Consider the following 15,917-nt stretch of genomic DNA (forward strand, 5'->3'; position numbering starts at 1 on the left):
TCTCACGCGCCAAGGCCTAGCTGTGTGGGGACTCAGGACTTTAGGTGCCGTCTCCCCCGTGGAGCCCTCCTGCTTTTTTTTTTTTTTTTTTTTCTTTTTCTTGAGACGGAGTCTCGCTCTTGTCACCTAGGCTGGAGTGCAGTGGCACAATCTGGGCTCACTGCAACATCTGCCTCCCAGGTTCAAGTGATTCTCTTGCCTCAGCCTCTCGAGTTGCCGGGATTACAGGCATGCACCGCCACACCTGGCTAATTTTTTTTGCGTTTTTAGTAAAGACGGGGTTTTACCATGTTGGCCAGGCTAGTGTCGAACCCCTGACCTCTAGTGATCCACCCACCTTGGCCTCCCAAAGTGCTGGATTGCAGGCGTGAGCCACTGCACCCGGCCATGGTTGGGTTCTGTGGTGCATATTGCTGTCATGGTAGCTTCTGTCACCTGCACTTGAGCTGACCCTTGAGCTCCTCACGTCCGGTGTGGCAGAACTGAGCTCGTGTTTTCCCAAGCCTGGCTTCCTCCCTGGTGTTCCTGTTTTAGGGTGTGCACCACCATCAACCCAGTTGTTTGAGTTGGAAATTTGCCATTGCTCTCTCCTCCCTCCTCTTCCCACAAGTCTGCCATCTCCTTCCTGAGTCTCTCTCCAGACCAGTTACCTGTCATCACTGTCACCCCGGTTTCCTCCCTCAGGCCGCCTGGTGCACTGTGCTCACGCCAGAGGGCTACTCCCCACCATGGTCCCATTTCCTGCCCAGCCCTGGTCCCAGTGTGTGTTGTAGGTCCTTCTGTCTGCCCCCTTCACTGGGTGGTAAGCCGCACAGGGCATGGACCTGGGCCCTCGTCTACCCCCACTCACTGCCTGCAGGGCCAGTGTAGGACCAGGTGTCAGAGCTGCCGAGCGGGTGTGTGAGGGGCTTTGCTCTGCTGTGCTCACCCTGCCCCTCACTTTGCTCATCCCCCTTGGATGCCCCCACTTCTCTTTCAGAGCACTTGGTATGATTGTGAATGAAGTGGAGTGGCTGTCTTCCCGTCAGCTCTGGTGGGGTGGATGTCATTCTCAATGGAGATGGCGAACGAGTGCAGAGGGACCTGCCTGGGACGTGGACTTGAATGGCCACTCTGTCTAACTTATTAAGCGGACCTAGAAAAATCTGCTCCTGACTGCCTTTCTGGAGTTGAGGCAGTCAATGGTGAGGGTGGGACTATGTCCATGTGCCATTTGGATTGAATACTTCATGGTTCTTTCTCCACGGGCAGCACTCAGGAAGCCTTAAAGAGCGGGCACTTCGTCAACGTCCTGAGCATCCTCGTGCGGCTGCAGCGCATCTGCAACCACCCTGGGCTCGTTGAGCCCCGGCACCCAGGCTCTTCTTATGTGGCGGGGCCACTGGAGTATCCGTCCGCATCTTTAATCCTGAAGGCACTGGAGAGAGATTTCTGGAAGGTAAGTGGAGGATCCAGAAAGCGGAATTACTGTTGGATAGCTTTTCTAGGCACATTATAGATAAAACCGTTCTTGGAAATGGGTTCTCAAGCAGCTCTTCTTCTGCAGTTGCAATTGTAGCTCCGCAATACATGGCACTGTCTAGCAGCACTGATGGCCTGCCACCCCTTGCCGGAGTGTTCCACCTCCGGAAATTTACCCGAGGGAGACAGGCTCACACAGTGGAAAGATGTAGAGGGCAGGCTTTCTTGGCGTTGTGTGGATTGTGGGCTGTGAGAAGTAGCTGAGCATGCACGGCGCATCAACAGAGCTTCACCAAGGGCGTGGCAGCACCTGTGTATTGGCATGGAGGAGGGTCTCCTTGCCGAGCGGCCGTTAGAGGGGGAGCGTCTGGATGCCCACGTTAGGGCCCTGCCATAGAAATCAGTTTTGATTCTTAGGTGCTTTTTTTGCCTCTTCGTGCAGCAAGACTTTTTTTCTTCTCTCTAGGAAGCAGATCTTTCTATGTTTGATCTCATCGGCTTAGAAAATAAAATCACTCGTCACGAGGCAGAGTTGCTGTCTAAGAAAAAGGTACCGCGGAAACTCATGGAGGAAATCTCCACTTCAGCAGCCCCAACAGCCCGACCAGCAGCAGCAAAGCTGAAGGCTAGCAGGTGCGTGCGACCCAGAGGCAGCAGGGAGGGTTGGCTCCCAGGGCCCCCACAGCTACCTAGGTCTATGCGTGGTGAAAAGAAAGGCTGCTAATGTAGTTGGGTTATCTGCTGCTCTTGGGACCTTGCTGGTGTCCTTGGCTGTGGTACGCCTGGCTCTGCAGATGCCTTTTAGGCTGTGTGGTACAGTGCAACTGCTTGCCTCCCTGAGCAGCAGCCTCCTTGATCATCTTTGCGGCAGTTTTAGGGTAGGGTGGGTGTCAGGGCTACATTTGACCTGGTGCCTCCTGTGGTGGAGGCTGGTGTGGCCAAACCACACACGTGTCGTGAGTGTGGCAGGTAGAGGACTCCACCCCCACAGTGATGTCATTGTCTTAACAAGTGACATGTGAATGATTCTGAAGTGATGCTTTTGCGGGTGTCATGAGGCTGGGAGGGACAGACACATTAGATGATTAAAACGAGATATAAATGACTCATAGTCTAAATCTAGCAATTGGAAATATCCAAAATCCTGTGCTTGGGTTAAAAAGAAAAGAAAGGAAAGGAAATAGGTATTTGGAGATGAAGGGGCCAGTTCTGTAGATAGTCTTGTGATCCTTGTCATTCCAGGAGTTCTGCAGTCTTTCTTGTTGGCACTTCTGTATTTGGCTTCACTGGGGACTTTGAGTGGATCACCCTCCCCTCGTCAGTACCAGAGGTTTCTGTTCAACTTGAGGACCCACGACCCAGCAGGCTGCTCCTCAGAGAGCCTGCAGCCCTCAGTTAAATGAACAGCACCCATTCCAGTGGGTGCTAGTCTGTCTTTTTAAAATGGCCTTTTACAAAAAAGTTTATAAAAGTTTTTAATAGAGACGGGTCTCCCTATGTTGCCAGGCTGGTCTTGAACTCTTGGGCTCAAGGGATCCTCCTGCCTCGGTCCCCCAAAGTGCTAGAATTACAGGTGTGAGACCACACGCCCAGCCTAAAAATGGCTTTTGATGGCCATCTCTGCCTGTTACATTGTATAGGGGTTTTGAAAATGGCCGATATAGTTCCCAGCTTAAAGTGGGCACAGTGGCTCACGCCTGTAATCCCAGTGCTTTGGGAAGCCAAGGTGGCAGGATTGCTTGAGCCCAGGAGTTAGAGACCAGCCTGGGCAACATGGTGAGACCCTGTCTCTCCAAAAAAAAATCAAATCCAGGCGTGGTGGTGCACACCTGTATTGTTAGCTACTTAGAGGCTGAGGCAAGAGGATTGCTTGAAGCCAGGAGTTTGAGGCAACAGTGAACCATCACCTGAACGGCCACTTGATCAGACTTGTGTCAAGTTGATGTTTCTCCTCACTCCTCTCGGCCCTTGTGCTGTAACAGATGCGTTGTTTTCTATCTACATTGATGTGATTGTGAAAGTTAAAACAGCATTCACCCTTGTATTCCCAGGAATCTGGGTGGATGTACCATACCACTTTGGTGTACTTAGTCTTGTTAGCCATTGCGCCCGGGCCCGGGGTGAGCTTACCTAGAGCAGTACTTAGGCATCTTTCCACTTCCCTCTGTAAACTGCACTCTGGGTGCTGGTCCCTGAGCTGGCTTCCTGTGGGTAGCGGTGAACCCCGGCTCCATGAGGTGGCCTGTCCTCTCTGTGGTCTGATGCTCTGTATCTTCTTGCCTGGACCAATGGGCATCTAGGTTGTTTCAGCCTGTGCAGTATGGCCAGAAGCCCGAGGGTCGCACCGTGGCTTTCCCCAGCACTCACCCGCCCCGGACGGCAGCCCCCACCACGGCCTCTGCTGCTCCACAGGGCCCACTTCGAGGACGGCCGCCCATCGCCACGTTCTCTGCCAATCCGGAGGCAAAAGGTAGACTTCACGTAGTTGTCTGCTCTCCGCCTTATGGAGGTTTTTGTGGGACAAGTTCATGGCATTTTCTTCTCGCGCCTCTGGATGCGGTAATTGTCCCTGAGTGGGAACAGGCACCACCCGCTGGCTCTCTGAAGGTGCCTTGTTTAGTTCTTGATGAGTTTTAGACTTTTTGATGGGTTGTAATGGATGTTTTCCCTATTGAAGAAGTTTCACTCCTAGGTGTTAAGTGTTGATCTGATGCTCACAGCCACTGGGCAGGCTATTTCTGTTGACAGAGGCGCATGCGTGCAGTCGTCTAGGAGACTCCTGAGAACGTCTGCTCATATTGTATTTTGTGCTGTCACTTGAACTTAATTATTCTTTTGAGGAAAGATAGAGTAGAAAAGGTCATCAAAATAGTTAAAAGTAGTATTTCAGCACCTGGCCAAAGGGGCCCTCCACACCATGTCCATCCAGGTTTTCTGAGCTAAAAATAAATGCTCAGACCTGCATTGTTGCCAGCATTCTCTATAGAAATATGAGTGGAAGTTCTGTTGATGTTTTCTTTGTGTGTTTAGGAAATAGTTTGTAATTGATACTAATGTGTGGTTGGGCTGACTTCTAACAGTTTCTGTTTACTCTGGGAAATGTACCGCGTAGAGTGCTGTAGCTCGAAGTGAAGATAATTAACAACAAGTAAAATTACATTTCTCTCACCCTGTAAACTGTATGGCCCCTCCTTTTTTTTTTTTCCTTAAGAGGGGGCTTCTCATTTGAGAGACAGTGTGAAATGTTTATTTTATTTCTTTAAAATTCAGTTTAAGATATTGTATTTTATTAAGAACCTCTAACAGCTTTGCACAAACAAACCTTATCGATTGCAGCAGCAGCAGCCCCGTTTCAGACCTCTCAGGCTTCCGCCAGTGCTCCACGACACCAACCCGCCTCGGCCTCCAGCACAGCCGCTAGCCCAGCCCATCCTGCGAAACTGCGGGCCCAGACCACAGCACAGGCCTCCACCCCAGGCCAGCCCCCGCCCCAGCCCCAGGCCCCCTCGCACGCGGCCGGGCAGAGCGCGCTGCCTCAGAGGCTGGTGCTCACCTCGCAGGCCCAGGCCCGCTTGCCCAGTAAGTGGCCTCACCTTTCCAGGTTTCTGCCATCTCTCTACCCCAGAGGAGTTGTGTTAAGAACACGGGGATGTAGGAGGAGCCTTGCTGTCCACTCCTTTGTCTTTCCCCAGCCCCGTGCCCAGCGCTGCCTCTCACCAGTGCAGCTGCCTCCGGCATGAGTCTAGCAGGGAGTGCCTCTGCGGAGGCCACATCCGGCCTTCTCCTATCTGTGCTCTCTCTTCTGACCCCGCCATCCAGCTCTGCTTTCCTGCTGCGCTCACTCAATGCTTTGGTGCTGTGGACGGCACTTCCAGTGTTAGCCCCGGCCTTGTTCCACCAGCCACAGAGGTGCACTCTGGGGGAGCAGATGCTCCTAGAGTGACAGCGACTGCATTTGGGAAGGTCGCTTCCTTGCCAGTCATGTGAACTAGCTTTAGGTTCCTAAAAAACATTAGCTCTTTTTAGTCTCTCACCTGTTACCAAATTTAAACTTGGGATTGCTCAACCAAGAAAACTTGTAATAATTTAATGACTTAACACAGTTATTAATTTTTTTAATACAGAACATTTTGCTGTGTCCAGTGGGATTAGTATGTTTTCAAACCTTACATACACCCTATTCATTCTGTGGTGGAAATTATCCTGACTTAAAGTATTATGTTATTTCTCAAGTGCCACCTCAACTCCTTTTTTTGTTGGTATAGCCAAATTATGTGGAGGCCTTTATGGAAAGATGGAGATGGAGAGGGAGTGATGCAGAGAGACACTTGAGTTCAAACTAATTCTCTTTCCTTACAAGTCTCTCTCTCTCCCGTTGCCCAAAAATAAAGAGGAATTGTCCTAGTTAATTGCCCTAAGGGAGAAAGCAGTTGCATATTTTACATCTTTATCAAACTAGACACTGTCTTGCGTGGGATGCGAGTCATGTTGGTGGTTGCCAGAGGAGCTGTGCTTGGGGAGATCTGTGAAGTGAGCAAAACTGCTTTTCCTGTGGGTCGGTCCTCACCTGTGTATGGAGCAAGGAGGATTGTTGAGAGATTGACACTTCTATGCACAAATCTCTATCTTCTGTTTTCATTTTCCCCTCCTAGTTCACAGTTATTCTGTGGGCAAGATATCTCTAGACATTTTTCTAGTCTCTTACTAACTATTCTTTTTATCATATCACTAATAATTCTGGCATGGATTTTCTCTGGAAGAACGTTTAGACTCAAGTATCAACCATTGGGAAATAAATCTTTAAACCTGTTGTTCAGTTATAGCTGGAAGGTAGTACCCTTTTGAGTTGCAGGCAAATGACCACATCTGAGTTATGTTTTTTCAAAAAAAGTGTTTTAAGCAACGCTAAGTTTTACTTTTTTTTTTTTTTAACAGTAAATGTTATAGATTGATGCTTCCCGTCTAATTCAAATTAGTATGAAGCTTTATATCTTAAAGCTTTATTTATGTGTGTGATTTATTTATGTATTTAGAGGCATTGCTAGATCTTGTAGACGCTGTGGCTCACACCTGTAGTCCCAGCTGCTTGGGAGGCTGAGGTGGGAGGATTGCTTGAACCCAGGAGTTTGAGGCTGCAGAGAGCTATAATCCTGCCACCGCACTCCAGCTTGGGTGACAGCCAGACCCTGTCTCTTACAAAATAAATAAAAATACATTCTTAGATTTTGGAGAGTTATGGGTGTAATTGAAGCTAGTTATTTTTTTATATTTGTAAAGATATAATCTCTCTTTGTGAGCTAAATTGGACAGGTACTTTTCACATTTTTAAAGTTCTCTGAAGTTTAGGTTCATATGTGAGTTTCCAAGTGTATTACAAATAAATGTCTTCTTTTTTTTTTTTTTTTTTTTTTTGAGATGGAGTTTCACTCTTGTTGTCCAGACTGGAGTGCAATGGCCTGATCTCAGCTCACTGCAACCTCTGCCTCCCAGGTTCAAGGAATTCTTCCGCCTCGGCCTCCTGTGTAGCTTGGATTACAGGCGCCCGCCACCATGCCCAGCTAATTTTTTTTTTTTTTTTGCATTTCTAGTAGAGATGGGTTTTCACCCTGTTGTCCAGGCTGGTCTGGAACTCCTGACCTCATGTGATCCACCCACCTCAGCCTCCCAAAGTGCTGGGATTACAGGCATGAGCCACTACACCCAGCTGATTTCTGCTATTTTGTTGTTTGCTGCTTTTTTATTGTTTGGGTAGAAAAGAAAAATGTTCCTTAATAGCTTCATTAATAATATCAATATCTGATATCTAAAATCCCAACCAATTGTGGTTAAGTAAAGTTAACCATTAAAATCTGACATTTTGTTTTCTCTTTTTAATTAAAATAATTATTTTTAAGAAGTGGTAGAAAACACTGCCTGATAAACATTTCTGTGGTGCTTCAGTTTATAGATAGATGGTCATTATATACAAGAAACAATTGTCAATATGCCACTCCCAAATTTTTTCCAAAACGATCTGAAATCACCGTTTCCTCTACGTTTCAACAGGTGGAGAGGTAGTGAAAATAGCTCAGCTCGCATCCATTGCAGGACCACAGAGCCGTGTGGCTCAGCCGGAGACGCCGGTGACACTGCAGTTCCAGGGCAGCAAGTTCACCCTGTCACACAGCCAGCTCCGGCAGCTCACGGCGGGCCAGCCGCTGCAGCTGCAAGGTAAGGATAAGGATGAGAGAGCACTGATGCCAAAAATGACAAAAGCGCCTCACCATGAGCCCTGCTGCCGTGGACCTGCCTCGTGCATTTAAGCGTCAGACTTTTCCCTGTGCCTGATGATGCGCCTCACCTCATGGGTTCATGGAGGACCAGCGAGACGACGTTCATCAGCCACCGGGTTGCCTGCGCTTGATGTGTGTCAAATAAACAACAGGCACTTTCGTTACCAGCATCTGCGCTTTGAAGAGAGTTTCGTATTTTGTAGATCAAAGTAGAAATATTTGGCCAGGCGTGGTGGTGCTCTCCTGTGGTCCAAGCTACTCAGGAGGCTGAGGTGGGAAGATCACCTGAGCTCCAGAGGTGGAAACTGCAGTGAGCTGGGATCGTGCCACTGCACTCCAGCCTGGGTCACAGGGTGAGACCCCATCTCTAAATAATAGATAAGTAATAGAAATATTTGCTGCTTTCTAATATAGGTGTGAGACAAATTGTCCCTAAAACGCCACAGGATTAGTAATTTTATGTATGAGAAATCATTTTCTTCTATCAGCAGACTTAATTTTTACTCCCAGACCCAAAGCCCAGACCTTTGGTGAAGAGCAGTGTGTTTATATAGTAACTGCTCTTTAAAAAAAGTGAGGGAGAGGAATTGAGTGGCACCTTGTCCTGGTGGTGGGATCATTTTCTCTGTGTGTTTTTGTTTAGGGGTTCAAGGAACACCCACAGCAGCCCCGGCAGCTGCCTTCCCCCACCTTCCTCGACAGCAGCCTCAGCGGCTGCCTTCCCCCACCTTCCCCGACAGCAGCCTCAGCGGCTGCCTCCCCCCACCCCGCCACAGCAGCCCCGGTGGCACCTTCCCCCACCTTTTCTCACCTTCCCCCACCTTCCCTGACTGCAGCCTCAGCGACTGCCTTCCTCCAGTGCTTTCCTCATGATTGCTGCCTGTGGCACTTGTCAGGGTGGAAGGTTTCGTCATCAGTAGGGTGAGCCCACTGACCTCCTTGGAGAGACACACACCTCTCAGCAGAACAAGGCCTGCAACAGAGAAATGATTTAGTTTGGTTTACTTCCTTTAAAAAAAAAAAAAAAAAAAAAAAAAATTTTTTTGGCCCACAGAGGCGGGGCCGCTTGGTAACGTCTCTGATGGCCACCAGTTTATTCATAGAGTATGACCTGGGAAGCTATCTCCAGAGTAAAAGAAGTCAGAAAGATATAGTCACACAAGATCCAAAGTGGCAGCCTCGTTAAAAAGCAGCAGAAAAGCCACAGGCATCTGGGCTAAAAACAGGGTTTTGTTCTATTTCTTCATTCTCCTTGACTGCTGTGATCTGGGAGTGGGGATGTCCAGCTCAGTACCTCGAACAGCATGGCAGGTCCTCAGCAGCTGTTTGTCACCCACCTTCCATGAGGGACAGAGGGTAGATGGCCTTTTCTTGACATGGAGCAAGAGACCTTGTCTCTTAGTGTGTCGTCATCCACTGTTGGTGATGGGTTGCCACTTTTCTCACAGTAACTGAACTTTGCATTGATTTTTTTGTGTAGATTTGATTTTCAGTTTGTCAACTTGTTTTTGCACTGTTTGGAAGTGCCTGGAGTGTGTGGCTGTGATGTACACGTGCCTGTCATTGACACCTAGTGGACCTATGATTGCAGGCAGTGTCCTCCAGATCGTGTCCGCCCCTGGGCAGCCCTACCTTCGAGCTCCTGGCCCTGTGGTGATGCAGACCGTGTCTCAGGCGGGTGCTGTGCACGGCGCCCTGGGAAGCAAACCCCCGGCCGGCGGTCCCAGCCCTGCACCGTTGACCCCACAAGGTAGGGTGCTCTGAGCAGGAGGGAGACTTGGCTTGGAAGCTTCTTTCTCTTCCATCTGAGGCTAGTGGAAGGCATTCATGTGTCTTTGACTGTATCTCAGAACAGCACAGTCTTGTGTGTGGCCATCTCTGATTTCTATAGATATGTCATAGTGTCAGCCTGATTTATTTTCTTTTTCTTGTGCTTTCAAAGGTATTGGTTGGATATAACCAGCCTCCACTGTCCTTAGGTTTTTGTTTTGTTTGTGTTCTCACAAGAAATTTGGAATCATGAGAAATCTTGCTTGTTTGTATATTGCCAACACATTCAGTGTGCTCCGTTTCCCCTGGGAGTGGGAGTGTGTGGCCGCCCACGCAGGGTCTGGTTCTTTGTCCGGCCCGAGCTGCCACTCCTCATCTTGTCTTGCCACCTGCTTCACTTCTGAGTCCCCGCTCTGCGCCTGCCTTGGCCCCAGGTCTCCCTGGACATGCTCTGTCATGATGTGGTGTGTCCTCTGGAACCCAAAGACCTGTGGAGGCAGCTGGGAGCCTAGAGGGGTGAGGCTCTCTCCTTGGGATGGAGCCCTTGTCCTGGAGGCCAAGTGGTGTCCATTCAGTTCCAGCCCCACCTTTGCATAGTGGGCAGTGATGTTGGGTGGGTCACTGCCAACCTGTTAGGCTCTGTTAGTCATCACAGGAGGCTGCGAGGCTCGAGTGGGGAGGTGCCATGGCTTGTTCTCCAGTCCTGTTAGCATCACCTAGCAGCAGTCCTGCATGCCAGTGTGGTCAGCAGTTCCACTCACCAGGTTTTGCCGCTACCCCCAGAATCAGGCATCTTGGGGATTCCAGAACCAGCTGCTGCACCCGTCTTCGCGGGCTGATGAGTCACTGTCCCGTGGAAGCCCTCGTCAGCTTCAGAGGCCCCAGTAACAACGGGAGTCCTGGACCCTGAGGGTCTGAGCTCAGACACCGCCACCCCCAACTGCTGAGTCTGACAACCTCAGCCTCTCCCCTTGTTTTCCCCTAAGGTGACTCTTACCCCTGGGCCCCCTTTCAGCACTCAGACACCCCTTTGACCACATCTTTTTAGGAAAATCTGCCGCACTAAGTGGCATGGCTTCTGCCTTCCTGATTGGCCCAGATGGTAGCAGGTGTCATGTCAGGAGCAGCTCCAGGGAATGGATATGAAACGGGCACTGGCTTCCTCTGTTGCAGTTGTGAGGACTGGGTGGACTTCCTGCCGGGGCTGGGGTGCTCATGGCAGGCAAGGGCCTCACAGTCATCAGGCTGTCACTTGGGCTAGGAGGTGGCCACGTGCTGATGGCGATGGGGTACCCAGGGCCTCGGAGGTGTGCTGGGATGCTTCTGGGTGGCTCTGGAGTGCCTCCCAAAGGAAAGGGATAAGCTGCTGGCTCCATTCAGCTCCAGTCATGGCCTGGGAGCCAGGATGCTTCCGTGGCAGATCTAAAGCATTTATGTTTGAGCCATGCACATTCCAGACATGTGCTGGTGGAGGATGAGGCCTTGGGGACATGCCGTTGCAGAATGACTTTCTGCAGACTGTGCTGGTGAAGGGCGAGGTTCCATGGAGCATGCTGGTGGCAGATGAAATCCTGTGAACTTGGCGTTCCTTTTCACCTTTTCCTTTATTCATTTGTAGTTGGCGTTCCGGGCCGCGTGGCAGTGAATGCCTTGGCTGTAGGAGAACCCGGAACGGCCTCCAAACCAGCTTCTCCCATTGGAGGGCCGACCCAGGTAAGCACCTGAGCTTGAGACCCCGGTGCACGTGGACGGGTGGCTTTCCAAGAGCTGCTCATGTTTGGTTGTGATATTTAAAGGCTCCTGTGAATCCTCAAGTGATGTTACTGAATTCTTATTTTAAAACACAAATTTCCTAATAAAAGAAATGAAACTGGACTTAAGACTGCCAAAATCTTTTTTTGTATTTTTTATGTCCTTCTGCAAGTCTTCCTGGACATTAGAATTGCTCACTTGTGTCTTGAGAAATACTTCCCATCTTGGCAAAGAAGAGACTGCTTGTGCTCTCTGCTTCATTTCCATCTCTATTTCCTGTAGCTCTCAGCTTCGTTTCTATCTCTATTTCCTGTGACACAAGACCGTGGATATTGAAGTGGATCTCATATGTGGGAAATCCCGGGGCGGGGTTTGGTGAAGACAGTAACTTGTCGTTCTGTTTCTTAAGTAACTGTTTTTCATCACTTTTTGATAAAGGAGGAAAAGACCAGACTCTTGAAAGAGCGCCTGGATCAGATTTATTTAGTCAACGAGCGTCGCTGTTCTCAAGCTCCAGTCTATGGCAGAGACTTGCTAAGGATTTGTGCCCTGCCTGGCCACGGAAGGGTACAGTGGCATGGGTCCCTGGATGGCCGTCATGGGAAGGAGGCCGGGCCAGCGCACAGTTACGCTTCATCCTCAGAAAGTCCAAGTGGGCTGATGTTGACGCTTTGTCGGTGTGGAGAGTCTCTGCAGGATGTTATTGACAGGTACTGCAGACCTCGTGACCTTTTCGGTGCTCTCTAGCTGCATTGCGCCCCGGCAAGGCCCTTCTTGTCTCGTGGTTGTTCCTTACTCCCATCAGCTTCTCCCCAACGCTGTCCCTTAGCGGTCTGTTTTGAAGTTACTCTTTGAGGTCTTCAGCTTTCGGATCAGATGGTTTTGTTATCTGGGTCTCAGTGCCAGGCACGGCTCCTGAAGGAAGTTGGCAGCCCTGGGGGCAGAGCCACAGCACTGAGCTCACACTGTGCCTGGGGACAGATCACTGTGTTGCTAAGGACTTTCTCCATTTGACTCTTTCAAAAAAAATGATTGCATTAAAAGAGCCACATGAGTGAGTGAATGTTACATGATGAGAAATGTGTGCAGGAGTTGATCTCAGAACGTGCTTTAATGGAGAGCAAATCCGAGCACCGGTGGGCACGGTGGGCACCCGGCTGCTCTCACTGAGCTTGCTTTCAGTAGAGCGCATTACCCTGTTTGCAGTTTCACTGCCTGCTTGGACCCGGTCTCCAGGCTCCACTTCAGACATGTTTTGTTCCCTTCTTTGCAGCTGTGGTAGTTCTCAGTTGTCTCCTGTCTACAGAAGGAAACCTGGCTTCTTCCTGTACCTTGGCTCAGCTCAGCTTTCAGGATCTACCTATTTCAGTTCTTTCAGATCAGGAAGCAGAATTAATGGAAAAAAAGAAAACTGGGAGTGCTTCTCCAAGGCCGAACAAGCCACTTCTGGCCTCTCCTGGTCTGGGAGTGACTATGTCAGTGACCTTGTGCTCCTGGAGTTTTTCTTTCGAATACTGATTTGTCTTTGCGTACTCCTCCCTCATTGAACATCATGGGTGACCATTCGTTCAGTGTGAATACAGTTGGGAGTGAGTCATAGCTGATGTCCATAGCAAGGGCCTTCTGGTGCAGGTGACCTCCACAGGTTGCAAGGTGGGCCTCAGGTTGGCTGTGCGATCTTCACTGTATTGTCATTGTCCTGAAGATTCCTTCACCCTGGGTCTGGCCCCCGTCCTGGTGGCACAGTGGCTATAGCAGTTCTGGGGTCCACAAGACAGTGCACCTTTGTCCCAAAGTTTCCAGCTGAAGACACACTAGAAAGAGAATGGCTCATCTCTGAACTGGTGCCTGTGGCCTAGGGAATCCACCCCCATTGATCGATCAGCCCTGGACTGTCTGAATTAGTCCCTGAGGTGGTGGTTATTGGCCAGGACTGGTTAGGATCTGCCTTGTTGGGCCCCTGCCCATGTGCCAGCAGCCACGTCCTCATGTGACTGGGTTGAGCCCTGCTGTTTCCTGGGACTTGGACTGTCAGAAGTCTGCCCCATCTTTCAGGAGCCCCCATGCTGGGTGAAGGTGTGTGGCTCCTGGTGGTGACAAAACATGCTTTCTGCTCCTCAGGGTGGCCTTTGTGATTCCTCCGGTGGTGGCAGCACCCCCGTCCCTACGGGTGCCGCGGCTGCCACCCCTGTACAGCCACAGAATGAGGATCTTCAGGCAGGGCCTGAGAGAGCACGCTGCGCCTTACTTCCAGCAGCTGCGGCAGACGACGGTTCCACGCCTGCTGCAGTTCCCTGAGCTGAGGCTGGTGCAGTTCGATTCAGGTATGGGGCAGTTGGTGGCGTGGCCCGTGTGTGAGCTGGGCTGGCCCTGGATGATGAGGCACTCTTGATATGATTTGTTTCCCAGGAAAGTTGGAAGCTTTAGCTATCTTGCTTCAGAAATTGAAATCTGAAGGACGTCGGGTGCTGATTTTATCACAGATGATTCTTATGTTGGACATTTTAGAGATGTTCTTGAACTTCCATTACCTCACCTATGTAAGAATCGATGAAAATGCCAGCAGTGAGCAACGGCAGGTGAGAAGCACATTGTTTACCTTGTCCCTGATGGGTCAGTCACTGGTGTTTAATGCCTAAGTGCTGTGTAAATTCAGTGGTCTCATGGCCCTTCTAAGTGAAAGGGGAAGGACTTAATGAGCCTTTGAACTTTTTAAAGTCTCAATCCATCCTTCGATATTTTTTATTAAAAGCCACGTTGTTAGGTAAATGCAGTCTTGATGTCTCAGAATAAACGCTGGTGACCTGCAGTCATCATTAAGATGATACTGGTGTACTTCAAGAGATAGCTACGGGGTAAAAATATGAAAACAATTCCAACCAATTTAGAATGAAAGGAAATACAAGTTAAGGTAATATGCCCATTGTTTACTTACAAGATTTGCCAAGGCTGTTTTGATTCATCAGGCACAGTGAGTCAGACACTCTGATATCCTCCCGTGGAAGCATAAACTAGTATAGTTCTAGAAGGCAGCCTGGCAGTATGGATTTGAACCTTAATGGTGATGTATGCTTGACCTAGTAATTCTGTATTTAGGACCATTTACTTACATGACAACAAACACACCACTTAAGATCTGTCTACATAGTTGTTGTTGAAATGTTTATGGTAATTCACAGTTGAGAACAAAGTCAGTGTTCAGCAGAAGAGTGCATAAGGGGTTGTCCATGGGCCCTGTGCCCCGGCAGCTTCATGAGCAGAAACTGTGCCCAGCATTCCACGTGGTGCGCCAGGCCCTTGTCAGCAGCATTTCAGAGCCAGTTTTAGTAGCATGGCCCAGTGTCCCCCAGCACAAAACCAAGATGCTGCCCTGTAAGTCACGCGACCTGCTTTATCTCACGCAGACGCTCATGCACACACGCTGGAGAGGCCTAGAAAGAAATAGAGCAAAAGGTGATTTAACAAGTGTTCTTGGTAATATTATAGCAAATTATCTGTAGAATGCCTTGAAGGAAGAGAGTTGGTCAGTGGTTAGGTTTCGTTTCCGGCACAGAAATCGTTACAGAGGAAAAGTATTCAAGTCATCTCCCTTCATGGTCCACAGTGAGGTTAGAGGACTGTACTTCACGGTTTTGTTTTTCCTGCTTCCTCAGCCTTACTCCAGGGGCTTTTTGTTGGCTGTAAAGTGCCCTGGCATTGCCTGAGGATAGATGAGAAAGCACATATCCCTCCCCAGTAAGATGCTGTTTTCTTTTGGGGCCTACAAGTTGAGCTGACAGTAAATGCAAGGTGTGGACTCTAACTTTTTCCTTCTTGTCACTCATGGCTGATGTTATTTAAACGGTGGCTGAGGGTGTTGGCGATGGGTGAGTGTAAGACGATAGTGGCTGCACAGAAGAGCTGGAATACAGTGCGGGGACCTTGGTGTTGCTTTAACATGAGCCTCGTGTTGAATGGAATACAAACCAAGCAGTTTTGCTATGGGATAATTTCTTTTTTGAGACAGAGTCTTGCTCTGTCGCCCAGGCTGGAGTACAGTGGTGCAATCTCGGCTCACTGCAAGCTCCGCCTCCCGGGTTCACGCCATTCTCCTGCCTCAGCCTCCCAAGTAGCTGGGACTGCAGGCGCCCACCACCACGCCCGGCTAATTTTTTGTATTTTTAGTAGAGACATGGTTTTACCATGTTAACTAGGATGGTCTCAATCTCCTGACCTTGTGATCCACCTGCCTCGGCCTCCCAAAGTGCTGGGATTACAAGTGTGAGCCGCCACACCCGCCCTGCTATGGGATTATTTCTAATTAATAAATGTTGAAACATGCCAAAGGTTTTTCAACATTTTCCAAGAATACTAACTCCAGTGTTTTGTTTCATCTTAGGAACTGATGAGGAGTTTCAACAGAGACAGGCGGATTTTTTGTGCCATTCTCTCCACTCACAGCCGTACTACAGGTATAAACCTTGTAGAGGCGGACACCGTCGTGTTTTATGACAATGACCTGAATCCAGTGATGGATGCCAAAGCTCAGGAGTGGTGTGATAGAATTGGGAGATGCAAAGACATCCACATATACAGGTGAGGGCCTGCGGGGTTGGCCACGTGGAAATGGAGTCAATGAGAAGGTTTGCAGGAGGTATTGGTGCAAGAAGCACTAATGCAGAA

At 49.5% G+C, this 15,917-nt stretch overlaps 1 protein-coding gene and 1 non-coding gene across 25 annotated transcripts in view; both read left to right on the forward strand.

Annotated features, from left to right (window-relative positions):
* Positions 1–15,917, forward strand: part of EP400 (E1A binding protein p400) — a 128,505-nt gene that overhangs the window by 66,121 nt on the left and 46,467 nt on the right. For 21 of the 24 annotated variants that reach the window (XM_055240142.2, XM_055240147.2, XM_055240151.2 and 18 more), the window contains 11 exons: positions 1,252–1,438; positions 1,928–2,094; positions 3,762–3,931; positions 4,798–5,040; positions 7,507–7,671; positions 9,325–9,483; positions 11,122–11,216; positions 11,694–11,965; positions 13,377–13,579; positions 13,665–13,834; positions 15,634–15,830. In XM_055240142.2, the coding sequence (XP_055096117.1) occupies positions 1,252–1,438; positions 1,928–2,094; positions 3,762–3,931; positions 4,798–5,040; positions 7,507–7,671; positions 9,325–9,483; positions 11,122–11,216; positions 11,694–11,965; positions 13,377–13,579; positions 13,665–13,834; positions 15,634–15,830 (2,028 nt within the window). The remainder of the gene's footprint in view (positions 1–1,251; positions 1,439–1,927; positions 2,095–3,761; positions 3,932–4,797; positions 5,041–7,506; positions 7,672–9,324; positions 9,484–11,121; positions 11,217–11,693; positions 11,966–13,376; positions 13,580–13,664; positions 13,835–15,633; positions 15,831–15,917) is intronic. The other 3 variants (XM_055240153.2, XM_055240154.2, XM_063614763.1) reach the window with 1 other exon arrangement.
* On the forward strand, positions 14,900–15,035 carry LOC129461348 (small nucleolar RNA SNORA49). The gene has a single exon (XR_008650499.1). It is a non-coding gene; the product is annotated as a small nucleolar RNA SNORA49 (small nucleolar RNA).

The sequence above is a fragment of the Symphalangus syndactylus genome, chromosome 13 (assembly GCF_028878055.3).
Source record: "Symphalangus syndactylus isolate Jambi chromosome 13, NHGRI_mSymSyn1-v2.1_pri, whole genome shotgun sequence".
Lineage (NCBI taxonomy): Eukaryota > Metazoa > Chordata > Mammalia > Primates > Hylobatidae > Symphalangus > Symphalangus syndactylus.